Source organism: Notamacropus eugenii, chromosome 1, assembly GCF_028372415.1.
Source record: "Notamacropus eugenii isolate mMacEug1 chromosome 1, mMacEug1.pri_v2, whole genome shotgun sequence".
NCBI classification, from domain to species: domain Eukaryota; kingdom Metazoa; phylum Chordata; class Mammalia; order Diprotodontia; family Macropodidae; genus Notamacropus; species Notamacropus eugenii.
Genome location: NC_092872.1, coordinates 67,275,569 through 67,301,206, shown reverse-complemented (window position 1 = coordinate 67,301,206; position 25,638 = coordinate 67,275,569). Strand labels below are relative to the sequence as shown.

The window sequence follows — 25,638 nt, the reverse complement described above, 5'->3', positions numbered from 1 at the left end:
CCTCCTCTAAATCTTTTCTTCTCCATGCTAAAAGATCTTTATCACCTTCCTTCCATCTTCATATGACCCAATTTTAAGTCCTTTTCCCATTCTTTTACCTTCCTCTGGACATACATGTCTATATATTTTTTCCTTCTTCTAGGATGAAAAGGCTCTGGGAATTAACTTTCTTTTTCTTCTCCTGTGATGCATCAGTCATGTATACAATTCTGATGGCTGGGTTTGAGAAGGTTGCTAGCAGCCCTCTCATGATAGCTGCAAGCATTTTCTCTTTAGATAATAACATCATATTTAAATATCACTTTGAAGTATGTTCCTTATACTCCTGTGAGCTGGTATTAGGAGTAAGATCAGTGAATCACCAAGCATGTGTTACGTGTTTCAGACACTGTTCTGGGGCAACAGAGATATGTATAAATGAAGCAATACTGAACTCTAGTTTACATTCTATAGGAGGAAACAATATATACACATATGAGTAGGTACAAAATAGAGATAAAAATAAATGCTGGGTGTTCCAAAAATCTTAGTAAGGTTTTAAGCTATTAAAGCTTAAAGTCCCAAAGGTTTGAGGATACCTCATATAAGATAATTTGTAAAGGAAGAAGTATTAACAACTAAGTGGGTCAGGAAGGGTTTAAGCTGAGCTTTGAAAGAAGCTATGAATTCTAAGAAATAGAGGTAAGGATGGGGTGCACATTCCAGTCATAGGGAACACCTTTCTTTGTCTGGTGCAAAGATATAGAGATGGGAGGTTGAGGAATGTGTAGGAAATAGCCAGAAAAGAAATTTGCTGATCCAAAGATTGTATGAAGGGGAGTGATATATATTAAGGTTGGAAATGTCAATTGGATCTAAGTTGTAATGGAATTTAAATGACAGACAGAAGTAGTTTGTATTTGACCATTAGAGCCAAAGTAAGTTTGGAGGGATTGATCAAAGAAATGATATGGCTATACCTACACTTTAAGAAAATTACTTTGGCAGCTGAGTAGAGAATATGTTGGAGAAAGAGAATTAAAGACCAGTTCAGAGGCTATTGGAATAGTCCAGGTGAAAGATGAGGGTCTATACTAGTTGATGGCTGTGTCAGTAGAGAGAAGGGAATAGATGTGAGATGTTTTTTTAGGTAGACCCAAAAAGAGGTGGCAACCAATTAAATTTAGAGGGTAGTGGTAATATATGGAGGAGGAGTATTCTCATTTTGCAGATGAGGAAACTGAAACTCAGAAAAGTTAAAGGAATTGCTCAACCCAGTGAGAGTGGATAAAGGAGGGAAAGAGAGAATACTCAGCCCTAATCCAATCGCCTCCCAGAACTGCTATATTACTGGCACCCTAAGACTCTGTCAATGGACTCTAAGCTTCAGATGATTCACAAAAGTCAATCATGCACTTATGAATAATCAAAAATTGATTGTACTTGAAAGCTCCTTTTAATTTCCCTACTAATGTTCATTTTTTTTCACTCTGCTGGCCAGATAGTTAATTATTTTGCACTTAGCAAATAAATATTCTCAATAGATATCCAACCCCACAGATCATGGAGCAGGAGAAGATCATAGGATAGTGCAAAGAATGCTAGGCTGGGAGCCAGGACACTTGGATTCTAGTCCTGCTTCAATCAGTAAGTCCTTTTGCATAGGTCACATTATCAGTCAATTGTAAGGTGTGTGCTGCCCACATGTGTAAGATGTGTGTATCCTTATGGGATATCCATGTAAGGAGAGAGGTGTTTTAAGGGGAGGCAAGGCTAGATATCTCTGAAATCCCTTTCAAAGGGAAACTGTGGGTCCTTCCTGAGGGAAGCAGGAGAAAAGGCAATGAGGTTAGCTATTTTGTTCTCCTTTGAGAGAGAAGGGTACTAGACTAGAATTGTATTTATTTGTCCTTGCAAATATGACTGCTCTATTGCATGATTTTTTTTTAGTTCAAAAGCTGCTAACTTTCCTGGTCACTATTCTTTAAAGGGGGGAGGATGTCCTAAATTTTTGTCCCCCAACTTGACCCCTTCCTCCCCAATTCTAGTTATACAAAAGACCATGACAAGTAGTGAATAATAATGCCATTTATCCAAAAACCTGTCAGAGACCATAGAAGTTATACTTATTAGAATACACTGGAAGATACACAAGAGCTATTTATTGAGCTCTTTAGATGGAAAGAAGCAAAAATCTTGCTCAACTAAGCAAGAAGCCTTATTCTCACCCAGAAGAATTTTTCTTAAATCTCTGGAGAGCCAAGCTGGAGATTAGGGACATGACTAAGGAACATCTTCCTCTTCATGTCTACCTTCTGAAGTCTGTCTCTCTATTTCCATATGTCTCTAGTTGGTCCCCAGTCATTCAGTCAGTAAAATTTATAAAGCACCTACTATGTACCAGACATTGTGCTAAGTCCTGGGGATGCAAAGAAAGGCAAAAAACAGTTCTTGCTGTCAATGAACTCATGGTCTAATGGGGGAGAAAACATGCACACAACTGTGTACATGTAAGCTATATGTAGGATAAATTAAAATAATCAGCAGAGATAAGGGGAGTCAATCCGGTATGGATTTTAGCAGAAACTTGAAGAAAGTCAAGTAATCCAGGAGGCAAAGATGAGGAAGGAGAGCTTTCCAACCATGGTAGACAGCTAATTAAAATGCCCAAAATTGGGAGATGGAGTGTCTTGTTCAAGGAACAGCTAGGGGATCAATTTTATTGGATCATAGGAGTACATTTTAGGGCAGGGAAGGGTTGTAAGGTATAAGAAATCCAAAGGGTAGAGAAAGAATTTTATGAAAGGCTGTGAATGCCAAACAGAGGATTTTATATATGATTCTGGAAGTGATAGGGAGCCAGTAGAGTTTCTTGAGTAGGGGAGTGACAAGGTGAGAACTGCCCTTTAGGAAAATCATTTTGACAGCTGAACGGGGAGAGCCTTGTGGCAGACAACCAGTCAGCAGGCTATTGCCAGGTATGAGGTGATGAGCCTGCAGCAAGGAAATGGCAATGTCAGAGGATACGAGGGGACATATGAGAAAAATGTTACAAAGGTTAAACTCAACAGGACTTGACAAGTGATCGACTAGGGGCAGAGGATAAGAGAAAACAAACAAAACAGCATACAGGATCAAAACAGTCATTTCAGAAATGCATCATTAAAGCAAGCTGTGACCCAAATATTCGTTGTGGTGTTCCAGCAGTTTTCCCTCCTTACTGAAAAAGGGTGGAAAAAATGAAGCATTCCAAACGATGTACGCTTTGGTTTGTGTCAAAAGAACTCCAGCAGAGTTAAAGTCTCAACAATATGCAGGGCTTCCTGTGATATCATCGCAGACAGTCTGCAGTTCCCCTTTTGCAAATGAAGAAACTCCAGAAGATATGTAAAAAGTTGGAGGCCAGGACAAGACGGCATTAATATTCAGTGCAAATATAATTAAAAGCTCACAGACTTGCTTCAGGGAGAAATTGTCTCCATTATGAAGTCTTCCTCTGTCTTACACAATATAGTCTGCTGAAAGGCTTTGTGGGAGCAGCATTTAGAAGCATTGATGAAGTCAAGATCACTGGGTTTTGTAGGAAACTGAGAAAAATAGGGCAAGTGCGGTTCTCTTTCAGTTTATCCCAGTTTTTCTTTCTGACTTTAGGGAAATAATTTAATGATTTTTATATACTTCCAAGCATATACCAATTTTTGTTTTATTTAGGGAGTATTTTTTCAAAGGGATGAAAGTGCTTTGTAGTTAATTTTAACTAGTCCTTAGACTAGCAGGGACCCTGGAATAATAGATTTAGAGCTAAAAGAGACCTTAAAGGTCATTTAGACCAACCCCTCATATGTCAGAAAACTGCATCCTATAGAAACAAAGCCATTAAAAAAACAAAAACAATGTGGGGATTTGGAAGTGATGTCTACCTCCTAACTCATTCTTGTTGATAGGAGAGTCCCTGAGACAGAGATGACTTCTCTCCTGTCTCATAATAATAAAAAATCTCAAGGACAAACCTGACGGGAGAATCTTGAACTCTATACTAGTATGAGAAGCATTGTATGGACTCAGGGGGCTCCTCCTAGATAAATGATGATGGTTTGGGTTATGGCTGTGTGATCTTTCTACTGAAGGTTTCCCTAGGTGTGAATGTCTGAAAGCATAGATTAGAACATGATCAAGTCAATCACGCTTAGTTTTCAAAATATATTTTGTTAATGTAAACCTAAATTATAAATTAATGTATCACTTCTGTGTATTGTATAAGAAAGTGACATATTATTTAGAGTAAGATTTAGAGATATGCATGGAGAAGGAAAGAGCAGACTTTGCCAAGAAAATCCCAAAAGGGTCACAAAGAGTTGGACATGACTGAAAAATGGTTGAACCACATTATCTAGATACTGCTTCAGTCCCATCCTAACAACATTTCTATTGCCGTTCAGTCTCTTATTTTCCTTATTCTACTTTAAGGAGAAACTTTTCATTACTGCTATCTTATGCCTTTCTTGCTGAAAACCTTACACTTCCTTGTACTTATTGCTTCCGAAGTCATATCAAAGCTTGATGTTTACAGCCTCTATCCCCTTGCTTGCAACTTCTTAGAGAGAGGGCATTTGTATCTTTAGCATCCCTAACTCAAGCTCTCTGTCTGTTCCCTCTATTGTCTGAGCCATCTCGACCTCTCTCTTGCCACCAACTTGGATGACTCTGGAGGAGAAAGTGAAGCTGATGACTTCGTGTAGTTCTGCCTCACGTCTACACTCTGCAAGTGAAATTCTCCCTGTTATGTTTCCTAATTAATACCTATCCCCTTACCCACTCTTTAAATGCACTTGCCTTTTGCCAATGGCAATACCTTTCTGTCCATTCACGTATGGACTTTGTGTTTGTTTTCTATGCACTATGTACTTGTCCTTTCCTGCATCTGCCTCAAAAAGTCAACTGTTTGAGAGCAGATTTCCATCCTGTACTTAAGAAAGCACCTAAGAGAGCCACATGCAGTGATAATTAAGTGCTAAAGAAAGGCTTTCTGACCAGTACATCTACCCCTAGGGGAACTGATTCCTGGGAATTATAGTGTCCAAGTAGACTGTAAACTCCCATCTAGCTGTGAATTTGTGTTCTCTTTATTCTGTATATATTTGAGTACAAATTTGTCATCCCCCTGTTAGAATGTAAACTCCATGTGAGTAGGAACTGTTTCATTCTTTGCATTTGGATCTCTAGCACCTAGCACAATGCCTGGCACACAAACACACATTTGTTAATTAATGACATATACTCCCTTCTATCATACTATCCATCCACTGTCAGCTTGAGTCAACAATTGTTGATTGATTAGAAATGTGGTGATATTGAGTGAGATTAAATAGATATTAACTACTTTGTTAGAAAAATATCTTTTACTGAGTCTAAAATGTTTTCTGTTTTTTAAAAAATTAGTTGTCTAATACTTTTTAATTTTAAAATGAGAAGATAATAAACAAACCCAGCACAATTATACATCCAGGGGTATGAAAAAGAATAGATAATTTGGACCAGTGCAGATACATTCTTGTCACAGTTTTTGAATCTTTAAGTAACCCAGTGGCTTCCATATATTTTTGATTGTGTACTTTTGTTGGGTAAAAACAAATTTTTAAAACATTTTGAGCACACATCCTCTGTAGCTGTTTTTGCACATTTATTTATAAACTAGATAATACATTACTATACTAATATGTTAGTTATGTCATTGGTGTCAAACTCAAATAGAAACATCATACATAAGGATCCCTTGCAGGAGCATACTAACTATTATCAATGTTATATTAATATTACATTAAATTAATAACATAACATTAAATTAATAATATATTAATGTTATATGTGGTTTATTATATTTTTATTTATTTTGGTAGCTATTTCTCAATTATATTTTAATTTGGCTTAGGCTGCACTTGGGTGTGTTGCAGGTGGGCTACATTTTACATCTCAGATCTACGTTATAAAACGTACAAAATGTACAACTTTAAAATATGATTATATATTTATGTAATATACTTATATATTTATATATAAATTGTAAAAAATTAAAAATAAAGAGTGGCATTTTAAAGTATTTAAATCTTTATTAGTAGCCCATAAAGCTTTTTCCTCAATGTATTTTTATGAGAGAAATATAATTAAATATACTTTGTTAGTTTTGACAATAAAAGTTTAACAATTTGTGAGACAATGAATTAAAGGTCTTATTCTAAGTTCATCACTGAGAAATCCGAGCTGATTTATTGTATACAACCCTGGAGAAGGATTGATCCCCCTCTGTGACAAATTCATCCTGCCAATCTTCATCAGTTCTTACTGTTGTTTTTCTTATAATGTCTGTATACACACCCTAATGTGCACGCACAGGCACACACACACTCATGCTTTTAAAAAATCCTTTTCTTACTTTGCGTCATTGGTTAATCCCTAAGGCATCTGTTATCTATCATTTGTTCCTACCTAGACTTCTTCCTTTCTGAATCTCACTGCTGTAGGAGGATGGGGCTTGACCAGTCCACTCCAATAAGTATTTGCATTCAGTTGTACAGTTTCCAGTCTGAAAGCTGTGGAACTGAGCTGGCCTCCTTCCCAAGCACTATCTTCCCACTACCACCTCTACTACTACAGCCACTAGATGGGATCGTCCCAGCTAGCATGGGTGACATAGTTCATGGAAGGAGGAAGCAACATGAGGAAGAGGATGGATGGAGATGAGTAGAATCCCAACAGATGATAACAACTGATGCTAAAAAGCAAGTAACCCTTCCTATGCTTCTGGTAGTTGGCTAGTTGGCTGCTTCTTTCTCCATGGCCTTTCTCCATGCTTGTACTTATGGAGATGCTGAGAACCAAGGCAAGCCATAGGATAGCGTTAGAGGTGGAAGGAATTCTAGAAGAAGCAGAGTCCAGTCTTCTTACTTTATAGATAAGGAAACCAAGACAGAGTCTAAGTATCTTTTCTGTGGTCATAAAGAAATTAAGTATCTGAGGCAGTATTTGAACCAGAATGTTCATGAATGCTAGTACAGTGGGCACTATGCCATGCTGCCTCACTCTTCTGGGAAGTGGGGAGTCAGGACATGCCACTTCAGATCTCCCTTGTTAACACCTGACTATCTTCTGACAGATTATCTCCAGTTTGTTCTGTATATATCTTGTTTGGGCATAGTTGTTTGCATGTTGTCTCTGCCATTAGACTGTGAGCTCCTTGAGAGCAGGGACTAACTTGTACCTTTCTTTGTGTACCTAGTACTTAACACAGTGCCTGGCACAAAGCAGGAGCTTAATATATGCTAGCTGTTTGACTGACTCCTCTAGGGAAATAGATCAGGCTTGGGCTGCTTTGAGGAGTTAGAACTACATCTATCCATCCTCATTCTAACCCTTACCCCTTAATACAGACTTCCTCTATGGCAACTTCACTGTCAGCACTGTGCAGCCCTGATGTGGGGGTTCATGTTGAGATCATGCTTAAGACAACTTTTGCAGCAAGCATGGATGTAGCCATCCATTCTTCTTGACCAGCCCCAAAAGATGCTCCCATGTAGATTGTCTTGACCATCCCCTGAGATTCTCACTCTGCACTTTGGAGACCAGAACTTTAGTCAAATGGGTATAAAATTAGGGTCATAGGATTTAGAGTTCAAATGGACTTTGGAGGATATCTAGTTCAACTCCTTCATTTTACAGAAGAGGATGCTGAGGTCCCAGCAGGTTAATCAACTTCCACCAAATTACACAAGTATAAAATTGCAGACTCGGGATTTAAATTTGGTTCCTCTGACTACAGAGCTAGTGCATTTTTGCTTTGCCTGGAATATATACATGTACACACATTTATATCTATGTGTACATATATACATACACATATACACATATGTGTATATATAAAATATATTGGAGACTATATATAATTTTATATAAAGACTATATATATGTTACATATATACGTATATACATGCAGACCATATATATAATATAACCTTATTCTCACTTTTCCTTGTTGACCTTTGCACAAAATTCAAGACTCTCTTACTACAAGTCATCAGATATGAATTATGTGCTTTGGACTCTAATTTCAAAAACCAGGCTAGACTTTTGTAGGGGTAGATTTTTCAAACTCTACCTAGTTGCCACCAGACCTAAACTTTATTTGTTCAACTGAGTCCTGAATAGATAGCAGTCGTGGCTTCTTTTTTGACCATGACACACAAGAACATAGCTTTGGGGGAAGGCAGATGGAGGGAGTACAATGAAGGTCCTCTTCCTGCTGAACTAATGGAGGCGTTGTCTGTGGAACATGATCCCTTGTGCTCTACAGCGGTTGCCTGTTCATTGTCCTCTGATATTAGCTGACAGATATTGGCTCTTTAAATTAAATTTTGAACTGGCCACTGTTCATATTTCCTGCCTTAAAAATGCAATGTTTATTTTTTTATGCCTTTCCATGTGGTGCAGATGGAGGGACTTTGGGGATTGTGTGTGCATTTTCCTTTTTCTCCTTTCTCCTTCTGAACCAGGAGCAGTATTAAATTTGAAGTTGTACAGATTCTTAGAGTCAACCCTGTGAAAGTTGTATGTGAAGACATGTGTATTGGAAGCCTTGTATCCATCCATGATTAGGCATAGAATGTCAGAGTGGGAATAAATCTTAGCAATACTTTAGTCCAAACACTGAACCCTTCTCATTTTGAGGAATGAGAAAAGCGAGAGTTAGGTGAAGTGGTTAAACAAAGATGGGGCTAGAAATCCCACTGCCCTAACTCATGGTCTGGGGCTTTTTTCCACTCCAGCTCCTGACATCCAGAAGATGCAGGGTGCTTTAGATGTGGGTAACTGCCTTCAGATCCTGAGGGTATCTGTGTCCTCATGCCCCACTTTCCACAAGCAATCCCTTGTGAGTACTCGACTTGTCTTGTGATGAGGCTGATTGAGAGCTGAAGCCAGAGGCTGGCATCGCTGCTCCTGCCATGATAATGGGCCCCCTCCTTGCTTTATTCTCTGTGACTTCTTCCACAAGGAGGGTGGAAGAGAGAAGACCTAGAAAGGATCATTTCTGCTCGGTCCTTGTTCCCTTCTACAGGCTACAAAGCGAAATGAGAACTAGAGAGAATAAGGAATGGATTTCTGCTGTGCTAAGAGTCCGGTTATTTGGAGGAACATCTACAGGGTCAGCCTCACCTATAGGCAGAGCGTGCAGTTGTCTGTTTTGATGATATTTGGAAGGTTCGTGCTGGCTATCCTATCACAGATAGTGGAGAATCTACAAAAATTCCTCTTCTTCTGTTTTATCGTTAACCTCTAGACACATCCACTTTTAGATTTCAGACACCTTTGGAGAAGTAAGAGTAACGCTGTTATCATTAACATTTTGATATGTTAACATCACAATAATTATAGCTAATACTCTAATAACCTTTAAGTTTGTGAAGTAATTTACACAGATTACTTCATCTGACCATCACAACATTCCTGTGAAGTTAAGTGCAGTTGTTTCCATTTTACAGAAGAGGGAGGTTATGTGATTTGCTTAAGGTCACATAGTTAAGCTAGTGTCTGGGGCAGGATCTGAACTAAGGTATTTCTGACACCAGAGGGAGCTAGGTGGTGCAGTGGATAAAACACCAGGGCAGGAGGTAGGAGGACCTGAGTTCAAATCTCACCTCAGACACTTGACACTCACTAACAGTGTGACCTTGGGCAAGTCACTTTGCCTCATCCTAGGTCACCTCCAGTCATCCTGATGAATATCTGGTCACTGGATTCAGATGGCTCTGGAGGAGAAGTGAGGCTGGTGAGCTGCACAGCCCTCCCTCACTCAAAACAAAGTCAAGTGCAAGTCATGTCATCATTTCTCTGATGGCATGGTCTTCTTCGGCAACGAAGGACGTACACACACTCTATGCCAAATGAGAAGGAAGTTCTGCAAGGGCACAGAAAGGGGGACAAGGGAAAAACTGCAAATCAGCTTTGTATAGGAATTAACCTGGGACTCCAACAGCAGGCCTCATTTATAAAGATTTTTTTTCAGAATGAATTTTCATGTAGAAACTATTTTCCTATATGCTGTGGCACTTAAATTTCCAGGCTATTCATAAAAGTTTGAGTACTAGCTAAAAAATAAGCTGGAAGGGGCCAAGGAGGAGGGCTGTGAAGGCATTTTCTATGTAATGTACTCTCCTTATAGAAGGAAGAAAGAAGAAAGTTTCCCCCACATGGGGGATGGTTCAGGACCAGCCAGCTTTCCACAAAAATGTGAACTAGGTGAAATTGGTCTTTGACACACTCCTGTATCTCTTCCTGTGCTTTTGCAGTCAATTTTTGATGTAACCTGAGTGTATCTTCCTGCCATGTTATGTTCTTTTGTAACTAGAAACTAAGGAGGGTGTGGAAATTGGGGGTACAGAAGGCCAATGGCTTTGCTCTGATCATACATTAAATCATCAAGAAAGCCAAATTTTGGAAACTTAGAGCTCTGTTCTTTCCTTGTGCCTGGCGGAACCAGGATAAAAATAGGAAGGGAGGATGGAAAGGTAATTCTATATCTGGCTCCTCTTATCACATTATACTAACTGGTTCTCTACCATTTCCCAGTGCTTAAGTCTAAAGGAAGTCTGAATTTCACAACAGCAGGATAGGGAGTTTCCAACTCAAAAAGTCTGAGACCTGGATTGTTTAAAGAAAAGAAAAAAAATGGAGATAAGCATCTGGCTCAAATGACCATTACAAGAGCTTTATTTCTTACTGTCTGTCCTTTAGCTCAGCTTTACACAACTATAGGAGGCTTGCCTTACTAGACTGACCCTTGGACCCCAGCGTTTCCTCCAATTTGCATTTGCTCTAACACAGAAACCTGTTTTGCAAGGGGGAAAAGAAAGAAAACCTTTTTGGGTGCTGCACTTTCTTTTAAAAGCTGAAGAGGACCCAGGTTCATCTCTCCCTTTCCTAGCTTCTCCTAAGAATTAGGGCCTGATTCTTTACAGGAGGAGGCCACACCTCTTTGATTTTTGGTTTCATGTGTGTTTCCCTGTAAAGTCCCTTTACTTTATTTAAGCTGCTTGACGCTCAAGTGTTTATGAAACAAAGAGACTGACTTTAAACCCTTGTGAAACTAGCACCTAATAAAATGTCTCACTTAAGGAAGTAATTATGGGAAAAGAAACAAGAGTCCTATTACTTTGGGAAGGGTAAAGCAATTTTAATAACTTGTAGACTTTCTTCCACTGTTAACTAAACATTCATAATTTGCTACCAGAGGATTGGACAGAATCTCACGTTAGGCCAGTGGGCTTACCAAGATCCAATAGATTTTTTTTAAAAGGGTGCAGAGTTAGGAAAATCAGCTGAAATGGAATTTATTTTCTTTTTTAAACAAAGTTTTAAGTTTTTAAAAAGGAACATAAGTTTCCAATCATATTGATTATATGTTTGGAGAAGTGACATGCTTTTATTTGTGAACACATATCCACATGCTTTAGATTTGGGGCCGCATTGATGCCTTTCTTTCATGCTATCCTTAGCACAGAACCTTGCACGTAGGAGACAACAATATGTATTTGCTGGACTAAATTATGTTGTTTTCGATGGCTAATGGTGTTTTCTTTATTATGTGATTTTGAGATGTTTGATTCTGTAGCAATTGTTGGGGAGGGAGTGAGAAGAGGCCTTTTTGTTCAAATATCTACTGTAGAAGTTCCTTATAAAGGTCCTTTACTTTATAGTTCACTAACTGTATTTCAGTTTCATAAAAAATTATCAACTGAGTGTGACAGTCACAGTGGCACATCATGGTTTGCTATTTTCTTCACAACAAACCTGCAAGATAGTTCAAATATGTCACCCTGCCTCACATTTCTCCCATTCTTATCCATTTTCCACTCAGCAGGTAAAGTGATTTTTCTAAGGCATAGGTCTGATCTCCCTCACCACCGCCAAAATGAGTTTCAGTGATTCCCTTTTACCTCCAGGATCAAATATCACCTCTTCTGTTTGGCACCATCTACGCTCCACAATCCAGTTAAACTGGCCCTCCAGCTAGACTTCACCAGTGACATTCCAATCTTTCTTCTTGCCTTTGTACTGCTTGTTCCCTTTGCCTCAAATGCTCTGCCCCCCCCCCACCCCGATCCATGCCCCTTGGTTTCAAAGTTCAGCTCAAGTCTCACCTTCTGCTGGAAGCCTCTCCCTATTGCCCCAGATTGGGAAGAGACTTTTAAGTAGGTAGGAGAGACAATACTGTGGACACAGAAATACTGTGGTATAGGCAGTCTTTCAGAAGCCCCAAATTTCTGAGATAAAATATACTGCCAAATAAAATCAGCATATATCTAACAAATCTCATCAAAATTATGTGGACTATATAAAAATAAGTGCAGCCAGTTCATGCCCAGCGATCGAGTTAACAGCCAGCATAAAATCAGTTGGTGTGTAAAGTTTCTACTCAAAGACTGAAAAACATTTTTGCATTAATTCTGAACTCCCTATTATTGTCTCATGTTTGATACTTGAAATTAATTGCAGTCACTTGAAGTAAAAAGCACTATGATGTTTTATAATGCAATAATAAAGAAATCCAAGGAGACTTGGCAGTATTTTTCATTTTTCTTCAAATGTCATCCTCATTTACATTTTCCAGGTCAAACTGTGAAGAGATTTTATCAATTTAGAGAATGTGAGGCTTAGAGATCACCTTCTCCAATCCTCCCTTTTACAGAGGGGAAGGTTGAGTCAAACAACCTAACATGGCTAGCAAATGAGTGATCAAGTTGAAAGTTGGTCCCAGGGCTTCTGAAGTTCAAGCTCATGGTTATTTCTAGTTAACCATGATTTTGCTTTCTAAGATATTCTAAGTCAGAGTTTAAAGGACAATGTCAGTAGTTATCAGTTCACCTGCAGTCAGATATTATTGGGGATTATCCCTAAATTCCAAGCATTGTGCTAAGTGCTGAGTATAGAAACATAAACAAAAAGAAAGGGTTTCTCTGGCTTTTTCTAATCTCAGAAAATAACAAAAATTGGGGGAGGGGAGAGAAAGATATTGCTAGTGTGAGAAGGTGTGAGTGTTCCAACCCTTACTTTGAGGGATGAATATTTCAACCCCCTTGGAAATTGGACAGTACTGATTCCAATTTTAACTCTTCAGTCTTTGTTTCTTCATGTATCTTGACTACTACCATATATCTGGATTTGATCTACTAGAAGATGAAACCATTGATGCTCCAAGGGTTTAATAATAAATGATTCTCACAAGTTATGTGAATTGTAATTACCTTAAAATAAAAGTTTTGGCAGCTAGGTAGTGCAGTGGTTAGAGCTTTGGGCCTGGAATCAGAAAGACTCATCTTTGTGAATTCCAGTCCAGCCTCAGACCTTTACTAATTGTGTGACCCTGAGTAAGTCACTTAACCCTATTTTGTCTCAGTTTCCTCATCTGTAAAATGAGCTGGAGAAGGAAAGGGCAAATCACTCCAGTATCGTTGCCAAGAAAACCCCAAATGGGATCACAAAGAGTCAGACACAACTGAAAAATGAATGTTCTAGGAGTGGGGAACCTGTGGCCTCAAGGCCACATGTGATCTTCCAGGTCTCTGGGTACAGCCTTTTGACTGAGTCCAAGTTTTATAGAACAAATCCATATATTAAGGGGATTTGATCTGTGAAGTTTGGATTCAGTCAAAGGGCTGCATTTGAGGAACTAGAGGGCCACATGTGAGGCCACAGTTTCCTCACCACAGACTAAAATCTTCCTTACTCTCCAATTCTGTATAAAAACTCCTATGTTAGGTGTGAAAGAACTTTCCTCTTTGGATACTGTTTAACCCTTGCTAGAGGGAAGTTCCTATTTCCCCTGACTTGTGTCAAGGGAAATGAGGGTGGGGGTCCCATGGCAACATACCTTTGCTAGTGATATTTTCCCTTTACAATATTAAACATGAAAATAAGTACAAAACAAAACTTCAGCACAAAAATTGTTTAAGACTCACCATATTCTATGGTCCAATTAATTTGGAAAACCAATGGTCTGAGGTATTAACCTGATGCCTGGCTCCACCTAGTGGATTGCGGTTTGTTCAGGCAGCTTGCCTTGCAGGCCCAGTGAGGAAGGCCAAGTAATGCTAAGTAGTCAAATAGCACCTGAAAAGAAATGTTAGCCAAGCAGCCAAGCACAGAAACATTCTCTCCTTATGTCTCTCTGTCTGCCTGTCTGTCTCTGTGTGTCTGTGTCTGTCTCTCTTTCACATAGCAGAAAACGTTAGCCACGCTTCCATCTAAGCGGCCTCATCCGGCATAGGCGTGGATGTTTCCAAGTGGTCATACAGCTTCAAAACATCTGGCTTTCAAACCTTGGCCAAATAAACCAGGACAAAGAAAATAGTGACTTTTGAAAAATGAAGGAGGAACTAAATATTAGCTCAGCATTTGAAAGGCTGGTCGAGAATCCGAACCCTTTGTGCTCTCTCCCTGTTTACTTACCTGTGATTTTTTTCTTTTTGTTTAGAAAAAAGCATTAGGCAATTTCAGCTTTTCTTTCCACCCCCACCCTCATGTAGGAGGAAAGTTAGAAAAACTGAGAGACAACCAACAGAATTACTGTCTTTAAACAGCTTCATTTACCAGCCCTGCTCCACAACACTCTCCTTCATGTTGCCTGTGTTAAAGCCCACCATCCTTCTCTGTCTCACCACTTACCATCTCTTGGGCTTTTCTGTGATGTCTCAGGTGTCCAGAAGACTCTCCCCCATCTTCCCTCTCTCATCTGTACTACCTAAAATCCTGCTTATTCTTCAAGCCTAGCTCAGACCACCTTCTCCAAGAAATTCTTCCTGATTTCCATGTTTCCCACCACCTCCCATCCCCAAACTGGTAAGAGATTTCTTCCCACTATGATGGCTCATTGGTTTTGCTTATATGTACCTCTGCTAAGTCCTTGTTGGGTTTTCTGTATGTGATCATTTCTTCCATTCCATACTAGAATGTAAATTCTTTGGTGGCAGAATCCGCATCTTATTCCTCTTTGTATCCAAGGCGTATAAGAGCCTTGCCAAGAGTGAAGGACTTAGACATGTTGGCTGAATGAATGAATGAATGAAAGAAATTAGGCTGGTATTGAAATCTTTTGAGTTGTGAGAAAGAGACTTGAGAATGGAGAGTCACAAAATAGCAGACTTTTTAAAACCTCCATTTTTACAAAAAGAAATTAATTTAATTTAATTAAAAATTAAATTTAAAAAATTACTTGAACTGAGATTCTTTAAAGTCCATTTTAGTCCTAAAATATTATGTTGAAGGTATTCCTTGTATCTTTGAGATGTCCTCTAAATCAAGCTTGGAATGTGAAATGTTAAGCATTTGTTATAATCATATCTAGCATTTATGTAGCACATGTTATGCATCTACGCTAAATGCTTTACACATATCGTCTCATTTGATCTTCACAACAGTCCTGTGAGGTAGGTACTCATTTTACAGTTGATTAAATTTATATTGATGACCTAGCTCTTAAAGCAGAAAGAAAGCCTTTAGTAGTGAAATGAGTATGTCCATCAAAACATTTACCCCTTGTGTTCACATTTGTTGTAGTTCAGTCGTTTCAGCTGTGTTCCACTCTTTGTGACCCTATTTGGGATTTTCTTGGCAAAGACACTGGAGTGGTTTGTCATTTCCTTCTCCAGCTCATTTTACAGATGAGGAAACTGAGGCAAACAGGGTGAAGTGACTTGCCTAGGATCACACAGGTAGTAAGTGTCTGAAGCCAGATTTGAACTCAGGTCCTCCTGAATCCAAGGCCAGTGCTCAGTCTATCCACCATACCACCTCGCTGCCCTATAGCTTTCCTCCTAGCATGTTTCCAATAGCTGCACCTTCTTCTTAGGCCAGTCTTCCATAGTGTAACTAAAGCTACTGTATTACAGGTGGAAAAAGAATAAATTCCATAAATGCAGCTAGATTGTAGAAAAACCATCTTTGCCCCAATTCGGAGAGATCACTTTGTCTGGAAAGCCTATTTCTGGCTTAGAACCTTCCTGCCTCTCTCCAAGATAGGAATGTACTCTCCTCAGAATTCCAGCCTGTTTCCATTCATATTATGGATAGCGTTCCCTTGACTTGGTTTACCTTGGGATCTCTCTTCTGGTCTCCACTTGTATTCCTAGCGAAGTCAGAGAGGTGTATCTGGTCGAAGTCCCGCCGAACCTTCTGTGTAAAAAGCATTAACGCCAGCAAGCTGAGAATCAAGAGACTGGGTTCAGGTCCCAGCTGGGCCCTTTATCAATTGCTTATCCCCAACCAATCGATAGACAAACATTTGTTAAGTGAATAGTATGGGTCAGGAATAGGGCAGGATATTAGTGAGACAGCTCCTGCTCTCAAGGAGTGTGCATGCCTACTAGGGATAACTAAATATAGGATATGTACAAAATAGAAAATGGTGGGAGTTTAGGGGAACTGATAACTGAGAAAGGCTAAGAAAGGCTTCTTGAAAAAACAATTAGTTCAAATGAACCTTGAAGGGAACTGGAAAAATTGGCAAGGAAGGAGATCCTTCCAAGGCTGGGAAATAGACCATATAAAGTGATGGGAGTACTGTGTAGGACACAGCTCAGATTGACTGTAGCATAGACGTTGAACAGGTCACTTAACTTCTCATAAAACAGGGGAATAATACTATTTGTACCTCAAGTTGTGACTGTGAGAATCAAATGAGATAATGAATGTAAGGTGCTTTATAAGCCTTAAGCTCATGTATAAATGTCAGTCTTATTAGTTTGTCCCAGCTATATTTTGTTTTCTTCCTTCTCCCATTTACTCTTCATAAGGATTCTAGAGCTATGTTGTTTTCCTGAAAGAGCCAGACAGGAGTCTTCTTTATTGTTTAGTTATCACACAGGTACATATGCATGTGGGGCAGCTAGGTGGTGCAATGGATAGAGCACCAGTGCAGGAATCAGGAGGACCTGAGTTCAAATCTCACCTCAGACACTTGACACTCACTAGCTGCGTGACCTTGGGCAAGTTACCTAACACCAATTGCCTCATCCTGGGTCATTGCTAGTCATCCTGATGAATATCTGGTCACTGGATTCAGATGGCTCTGGAGGAGAACTGAGGCTGGTGACCTTCACAACCCTCCCTCACTCAAAACAAAGTCAAGTGCAAGTCAAGTCATTATTCCTCCGATGGCATGGTCTTCTTCAGCAATGAAGGATGAACACACATATGCAGTACACATGTACTGATGAATCTCCTATAGAAAGGTCTACTCTGTTACAATCGCTCAATTGGGCTCTGGGGATAAAAGTCAAATAGCCCCTGACTTCAGAGGGCTTATATTTTATCAGATGAATCAGTTTACATAGAAGTAAGATATATATGTGAAAGAACCCAAAAAGGTGATTTAAAGAGAAAAAGAGGACTAGAAGCTGGAGCAGGGGGAGGAGGGAATGGGAAACCAGGAAAGAGCTCACCTAGAAAATAGTGCTTGAGCTGAACCTTGAAGGAAATAAGACAGGATGAAGAGGAAGTGAATTGAGTCATAGAGATAGGCGATTGAGAGCCAGGGTCTTATATTATATATATGTATATATACATATATATAATATTATATATAATTATAATAATGTAACACTTATGTGCCAGACATTATGCTAAAAGCTTCACAATCATTATCTCATTTCATCCTCACAACAGAGGTAGGTGCTGTCATTAGTCTCATTTTACGTTAAGGAAACTAAGGCAAACCAAAGTTAAATACCTTGTCCAGAGTCACACAACTAGTATCTGAATCCAGATTTGAACTCAGGTATTCCTGACTCCAGACTTGGGATTCTATCCACTAGGCCACTTAGACAATTTATTTGGACCATAGAAAAAGGGGAATAATGCATAATCAAGTTGAAAAAAAAAAGGTTGGGGTCAGATTGTGAGGGGTATCTAAAAGTAAAGTAAAAGAGTTTATATTTTATTTAATAAAAGACAGAGAAGCTTATTAACTAGGGATGTGACATGGTTACCCCTGCATTTAAAGAAAGAAGATAGAGTGAGGGGTCAAGTATAATGATAAAGACTGTGAACCTGGAAGGATGGTGATACTCATGACAGGAAGGGGAGTTTCAGAGAGGGGGAGGTTTGGGGGGGAAACACAAGTTCTGTTTTGGATGTGTTGAGTTTGAGAATTTCTGCCCTGTGTGTGAGTCATCCAGTTTGTAATGTCCAGTTGGTAGTTGGTGATAAGGAACTGGAGCTCAGATGAAAGACTGAACTTGGATATAGAGATGTAGGAACCAGCTGCCTAGATCTAGATGGTAATTAAACTCATAGGAGTTGATGAAATTATCAATTGAGCATAACGTGTATACACATGCCTAACTTTATCATAAGATATGACATATAGATTTGTATTACTCTAGATGGTAAGAAGGTGATTGCTAGAAGGGAGAAGGGTGGTGGTGCCAGGGTGCCATCCTTTCTTGTTCTCCCCTCCTCCCTGGTATGTGTGGGCATGTTATATTTTCATAGAAGAAGGTGTTGTTTCTACTGGCTTTAGCATTCCCAGGAGCTGAGGATGATTGGTAGGGTCAACGTGTGACTATCTCATTGGTTAGTTGAGTGTAGCTCCCTCCTCTCTGCTTGACACTAAGCTAGCTTGTCTTGTCTTATGTCTTAATTATCCACAACTTTGAGGCAGAGAATGTTTCCCCTATTTCAGAACTGCTTACCACCACCTAATGGAGCTCTAATAGACTTCAAAGTTTGAAGTTACAAGGGAACTTTGAGATCACTTAGTCTATCTCTTCATTTTACAGATAAGGAAACTGAGGTCTAGAAGGGTGGTGTTACCTGTATCAGGGTATCAGTTAGTGAACCATGGAGGTGGAGAATGGAATTTGGACACAGGTTCTTTGACTCTAAACCAAGCAGTCTTTCCCCTGTACAACACTGCTCTATAACTTCTGCCAAAAGATGGCTCTACTTCCTTAGGTTGTACCAGAACATCTCTGAGTTGGATTTCTCCCCTTTGATGGTTTTTTTATCCCTCTTTTGATTAGGAAAATGCTCAGATGATAAGAGAAGTGGAAGTAGACAAAGTGTCCATGTTGCCCAGGAAACAAGTGGAAGCCATCAAAGAACTATGGGAAGACCCTGGAATCCAGGAGTGTTATGACCGAAGAAGGGAATATCAACTCTCGGACTCTGCTAAATAGTAAGAACGATCAGCTTTTGTGTGTGGTTGACTAGAGTTGTCCCCAGGAGCCCGAAGTAGGGATTGAGGACCAGCATGTGGGGGCTGTTGCAACCAGGATGTTAGAGTAAGATTGCTGACCATAAGTGAGGGAAGATGGTTTTCATGAACCTTCCACTTTCCCTTCTGAGCCTTTTCTGTCCTAGAGTTGTTCCTCCCTATAGGGCTTTCCCAGGTCTCAGTTTGACTGAGGCAACGCCCATGTAATGATTAAGGCTATGTAAGAAGTGGAGAAGAAATGGCCTCATTTACCTAGTTAAAAAAACAAAAAATCAACCAGGGAGGGGAACCACCCTCAGTTTTTCTGGTCAAAACAGAAAGAGTTACAAGGTCTCCCCCTTGGAGCCATCTCCAGATGACCTGATCTGTATATCTTGCCAATGGATCCAGATGGATCAGGAGGAGAGAGTGAGGTTGGTGACTTTGCACCCCCTGCCTCACTTAAATCCAATTCACTTGCAAGTCATGGCATCACCTTCCTGATGATTTAGTCCTCTTGGAGAATGACGCATAAACAATCACTTTCCTATAGAATAATAGAAAAAGTCTGACTCCTCACTGCCTACAACAGCCTGGGACAAAGGGTCATTTCATCTCAGTTTGGACATCTCAGTGACAGGCAATGATTACTTCAGGAGGCAGCCCCGCAGATACCCGGCTCCTCCTGCTGCCCTTTGGCAGCCTCAGGCCTCCACCCAGAGCCACCCTGAGCAGTGTTGTGTGCCGTAAGTTGTACCTGCCCTACCAACAGTCAAAACTTTCATTTCTTTCAGTCCTGAGATTTCTTGTAGCTATTAGCAGATCATTAGCTTAAAGTATTTTACTTGAATTATGATCAGTAGACAATCTGTCTCAAAGAGGAACTTGGTCATTGTTGTTTTATCATCATTATCAGTTGAAGAAGCACCCTCCTTGTTCCTCTGGGTGGTCGGTAACACTTCGCACCATCACTTTTTTCCATTCTACTTATACTCTGCTAATACTCAGAATTCCTTTATATTCAAATTGCTGCCTCTCTTTAGGTCCTATGATCACTAACTTCTGGGGTTCTATGCAAATAGGAAGAAAATAGGAAGCACTCAGAAGGTTTTGTAAAGTATGAAGCTACTAGTGACCGTGTAATATTTTCACCTAGCACTCCAAGCAGCATAATGTACAGACAAACATGTGAGACTTTGTCCAGGGGCACACACAGTGCAGGGAGGCCACCCAGGGCTACACCATTCTGCCATAAGGAGACAAAGCCTGCTACCTTGCTTTCCCTTCTGTCATCCCACTCAACTCAACAGTCACATTATCAGGGTCACTGAAGGAACTCAAGGCCAGAGGCCTCCACTCTTTTGGCTATTTTAAATTGCTTACAGCTTCAAATTAGGCGAGGAGCTAATACCTGGTTAAGGTTATGAGCAGCAGCAGCTGTCTACCTCCCTGCGCTCACAGCTCCACTTCCCTGTCTCCCACACTGTGGTAAATTGCTTTTTGCCCTTTCTTTTGTTCCCATGTACCAAAGAAGAGAGAGTCCTACAACCCAGCAAGAGAAAGATTTCTTTTCCAGGTTTGAGGAGCATTGAATTTATCTTTGCTGGTCAGGGGGTGCCCTCTAGTGGGAAAGAAACAAACTGCTAGATGAGACTGAATTGGAAGGGGTCTCTGATATCATCCTGTCCAACCTATACTTCAACTAAAATTATCTCTACAAACTTATCTGACAAGTGATCATCCAGTCTTTTCTTGAAGGCCTTCAGTGAGGAGGACCTCCCCACCCCTCATTGTTTTTTGGAGTAGCTCATTCTATCACTGTTAAGAGAAATTCTTTTTTTACATGAAGGCAATTCTGTACCTCTGCAACCCCTACCTAGTGCTTATCATTCTTTCTTCTGGAGTCAAGAAAAAGCAAATGTAACATGACTCTCTTGATCTCCTTCCTTCATCTGAGCCTTGAAAGGCCCTCAGCTTCCTGATCACCCTCTTCTGGATGCTTACCAACTTAGAAATTGTCTTTCTAAACTGTGGCAGCTAAAATGGAATCCAGTCCTCAGAGTGTGGTCCAACAAGAACCTTGTTGTGGAGCTCTCACCTCCCTAGTACTGGATGATGAGTTCTTTTTAATGAAACCCAAGATTGCATTAGATTTCTTGGCTGTGATATCACATTGTAAACATAATGAACTGTGAGATTCTTAAAGCCCCTCAGTTGTTTTCAGATAACCTGCTGTCTAGCAATGCCTCCTCTATGTCTTGAGGGGTTTTTTTTGTTTGTTTTCACTTAAGTGTAAGATTATTACATTTCATTTTATCAGCCTTTCAAGTCCTCTTTGGACTGTGACTCTATCTTTCGATATACTAGTTATCATAGGAGCTGAGAAAAGCCCTCAGAAGTCATTTATCTCATCCAACTCCCACATTTTAAAGATAAGAGACCTGAGGTCCAGGGAAATTAAGTGATTTGTCCAAAATCACACAGTAAGCATCATAAAACAGAAAGCTTGAACTCTGGACATCTGACTCCAGTGCCAGGGCTTTTCCCCATTATACCATGCTACCTCTCATCCTTATTTTATCAGCAAATTTGATGAGCATGACATATTTTCTAAAACTCTATTGTGGAGGGGAATGGAGAAGAGAGAATTAAAAGCAGAAATGGGGGGGAAAGGGGATGGAGGGAAAGACACCGACAGTAATCATAACTGTGAAAGTGAATGGGATGAACTCTCCCATAAAATGGAGATGGATAACAGAATGGATTAAACACCATAAACCAACAATATGTGGTTTACAAGAAACACATTTGAAATGGTGGGACACACACAGGGTGAAGGTAAAAGGTTGGAGCAGAACATATTGTACTTCATCTGATGTAAAAACAAGCGGGAGTAGAAATCCTAATCTCAGACAAAGCAAAACCAGAAATAGATATAATCAAGAGAGATAAGGAAGAAAACTATATCCTGCTAAAAGGCAATATAAACAACAAAGCAATATCATTACTAAACATCTATGCTCCAAGTGGCATAGCATCTAAATTCTTAGAGAAGTTAAGGGAGTTACAGGAAGAGACAGAGAACAAAACTATACTAGTGGGGGACCGCAACCTCCTTCTCTCTGAACTTGATAAATCTAACCTCAAAATAAACAAGAAAGAAGTTAAGGGGGTGAATAAAACTCTGGATATGATAGATCTCTGAAGAAAATTGAATGGGGATAGAAAGGAATATTACCTTTTTCTAAGCGATATATGGCACATATACAAAAACTGACCATGTACTAGGGTATAAAAACCTCACAATCCAGTGCAGAAAGACAGAGATAGTGAATGGATCTTTCTCAGATCATAATGTAATAAAAATTATATGTAATCAAAGGCCATGGAAAGATAGACCAAAAATTAATTGGAAACTAAATAATCCTAAGGAATGCGTGGGTTAAAAAACAAATCATAGAAACAATCAACAACTTCATTCAAGAGAGTGACAATAATGAGATAACCTACCAAATCTTATGGGATACTGCAAAAGCAGTTCTCAGGGGACCTTTTATGTCTTTGAATGCCTACATGAATAAAATAGAGAAAGAGGAGATCAATGGATTGGGCATGCAGCTGAAAAAGCTAGAAAAATCCCCAAGTAAATACCAAATTAGAAATCCTGAAAACCAAAGGAGAGATAAATAAAATTGAAATTAAGAAAAATAAAACTAAGAATTGGTTTTCTGAAAAAACAAATAAAATTGATAAACCTTTGGTCAATTTTATTAAAAAGAAGAAAGAAAACCATATTACCAATATCAAAAATGAAAAGGGTGAACTAACCTCCAATGAGGAGGAAATTAAAACAATAATTAGAAATTACTTTGCCAACTGTATGCCCATAAATTTGACAATCTAAATGAGATGTGGATGATTATTTTAAAAAATATAAATTTCCCAGATTAACAGAACAGGAAGTTGAATACTTCAATAACCCCATCTCAAAAAAAGAAATTGAACAAGTCATCATTGAACTCCCTAGTAAAAAATCTCCAGGGCCAGATGGATTTACCAAGTGAATTTTATCAAACATTTAAAGAACAGTTAATTCTAATACTGTATAGACTATTTGGGAAAATTGGGGAAGAAGGAGTCCTTCCAAATTCTTTTTATGATACAAATATGGTTCTGACACTTAAACCAAGAAGAACCAAAACAGAGAAAGAAAATTATAGACCAATCTCTCTAATGAATATAGATGCAAAAATTTAAAACAAGATGTTAGCAGAAAGAACACGACCACTTATCACGAGAATAATACATTATAACCAGGTAGGATTTATATTAGGAATGCAGGGCTGGTTCAATATTAGGAAAACTATTAGCATTATTGATCATATCAACAACAAAACTAGCAGAAACTACATGATTATCTCAGTAGAAGCAGAAAAAGCTTTTGACCAAATACAACACCCATTGCTGTTGAAAACACTGGAGAGAATAGGAATAAATGGAACTTTCCACAAAATAATAAGCAGTACCTACCTAACACCATCAGCAAACATTTATATGCAATGGGGTAAGCTAGATGCATTTCCAGTAAGATCAGGGGTGAAACAAGGATGTCCATTGTCACCACTGTTATTCAATATGGTACTAGAAATGTTAGCTTGTGGCAATAAGAGAAAAAAAGAAATTGATGGAATTAGAACAGGCAAAGAAGAAACTAAGTTATCACTCTTTGCAAATGATATGATGATATACTTACAGAATCCCAGAGAATCAAGTAAAAAACTACTTGAAATAATAAACAACTTTGGCAAAGTTTCAGGTTACAAAATAAATCCACATAAATCATCTGCATTTCTGTATATTACTAACAAAGCCCAACAGCAAGAGACAGAAAGAGAAATCCCATTTAAAGCTAGGGTAGACACTATAAAATATCTGGGAGTCTACCTGCCAAAACAAACCCAGGGACTATATGAATACAATTACAAAACACTTTTCACACAAATAAAGTCAGATCTAAGTAAGTGGGAAAACATCAGCTGCTCATGGGTAGGCCAAGCTAATATAATAAAAATGACAATTCAACCTAAATTAATTTACTTATTCAGTGCCATACCAATCAAGCTATCAGAAAATTATTTTCTAGAGCTAGAAAAAATAATATCAAAATTCATCTGGAAGAACAAAAAGTCCAGAATATCAAGGGAACTAAAAAGAAAGGCTAGGGAAGGTGGCCTAGTCCTACAGATCTCAAACTGTATTATAAAGCAGTAATTATCAAAACCACTTGGTACTGGCTAAGAAACATAGGGATAGATCAGGGGAATAAGTTAGGTGCTCAAGACACAGTAGTCAATGAATGTAACGATCTACTGTTTGATAAACCCAAGGACCCCGGCTTCTGGGATAAGAACTCAGTGTTCGACAGAAATTGCTGTGAAAATGGGATAACAGTGTGGTGGAAGCTGGGCATAGACCATTGCCTGACACCATACATGACAGTGAAGTCCAAATGGGTACATGATATAGGTGTAAAGATTGATACTATAAACAAATTAGTGGAGCAAGGGATAGTATATTTGTCAGATTTATGGAGAATGGAGAAATTTTTGACTAAGCAAGAGATGGAGAACATTATGAAATGCAAAATGCATAATTTTGATTACATTAAATTGGAAAGTTTTTGCACAAACAAACCCAATGCAACCAAGATTAAGAGGGAAGCAGAAAACTGGGAAAGAATTTTTGCAGCTAGCGTCTATGATAAAGGCCTCATTTCTAAATATATAGAGAACTAAGTCAAATGTACAAGAATACAAGTCATCCCCCAATTGATAAATGGTCAAAGAATAGAACAGGCAGTTTTCAGAGGAAGAAATTAAAGCTATCTATAGTCATATGAAAAAATGCTCTAAATCACTATTGATTAGAGAGATGTAAATCAAAACAACTCTGAGGTTCCACATCACACCTATCAAGTTGGTTAAAATGACAAAGCAAGAAGATGAGAAATGTTGGAGAAGATGTGGTAGAGTTGGAACACTAATTCATCATTGGTGGAACTGTGAGCTGATCTAACCATTCTGGAGAACAATTTGGAACTATGCCCACAGGGCCACAAAAATGTGCATACCCTTTGATCCAGCAATATCACTTTTAGGACTGTATCCCCAAGAGATCATAAAAATGGGAAAGGGTCCCACATGTACAAAAATATTTCTAGCAGCTCTCTTTGTGGTGGCCAAGAACTGGAAATCAAAGGAATGCCCATCAATTGGAGAATGGCTGAACAAGTTGTGGTATATGAATGTAATGGAATACTATTGTGCTATAAGAAATGATGAACAAGAAGACTTCAGAGAGGCCTGGAAAGACTTATATGAACTGATGCTGAGTGCAAGGAGCAGAACCAGGAGAACTTT

The 25,638-nt window shown here is 39.1% G+C and overlaps 1 protein-coding gene across 3 annotated transcripts in view; it reads left to right on the top strand.

Annotated features, from left to right (window-relative positions):
* LOC140501383 (guanine nucleotide-binding protein subunit alpha-14) overlaps positions 1 to 25,638 on the top strand; it is a 271,639-nt gene that overhangs the window by 223,376 nt on the left and 22,625 nt on the right. For all 3 annotated transcript variants that reach the window (XM_072604949.1, XM_072604957.1, XM_072604965.1), the window contains exon 4: positions 19,047 to 19,201. In XM_072604949.1, the coding sequence (XP_072461050.1) occupies positions 19,047 to 19,201 (155 nt within the window). The remainder of the gene's footprint in view (positions 1 to 19,046; positions 19,202 to 25,638) is intronic.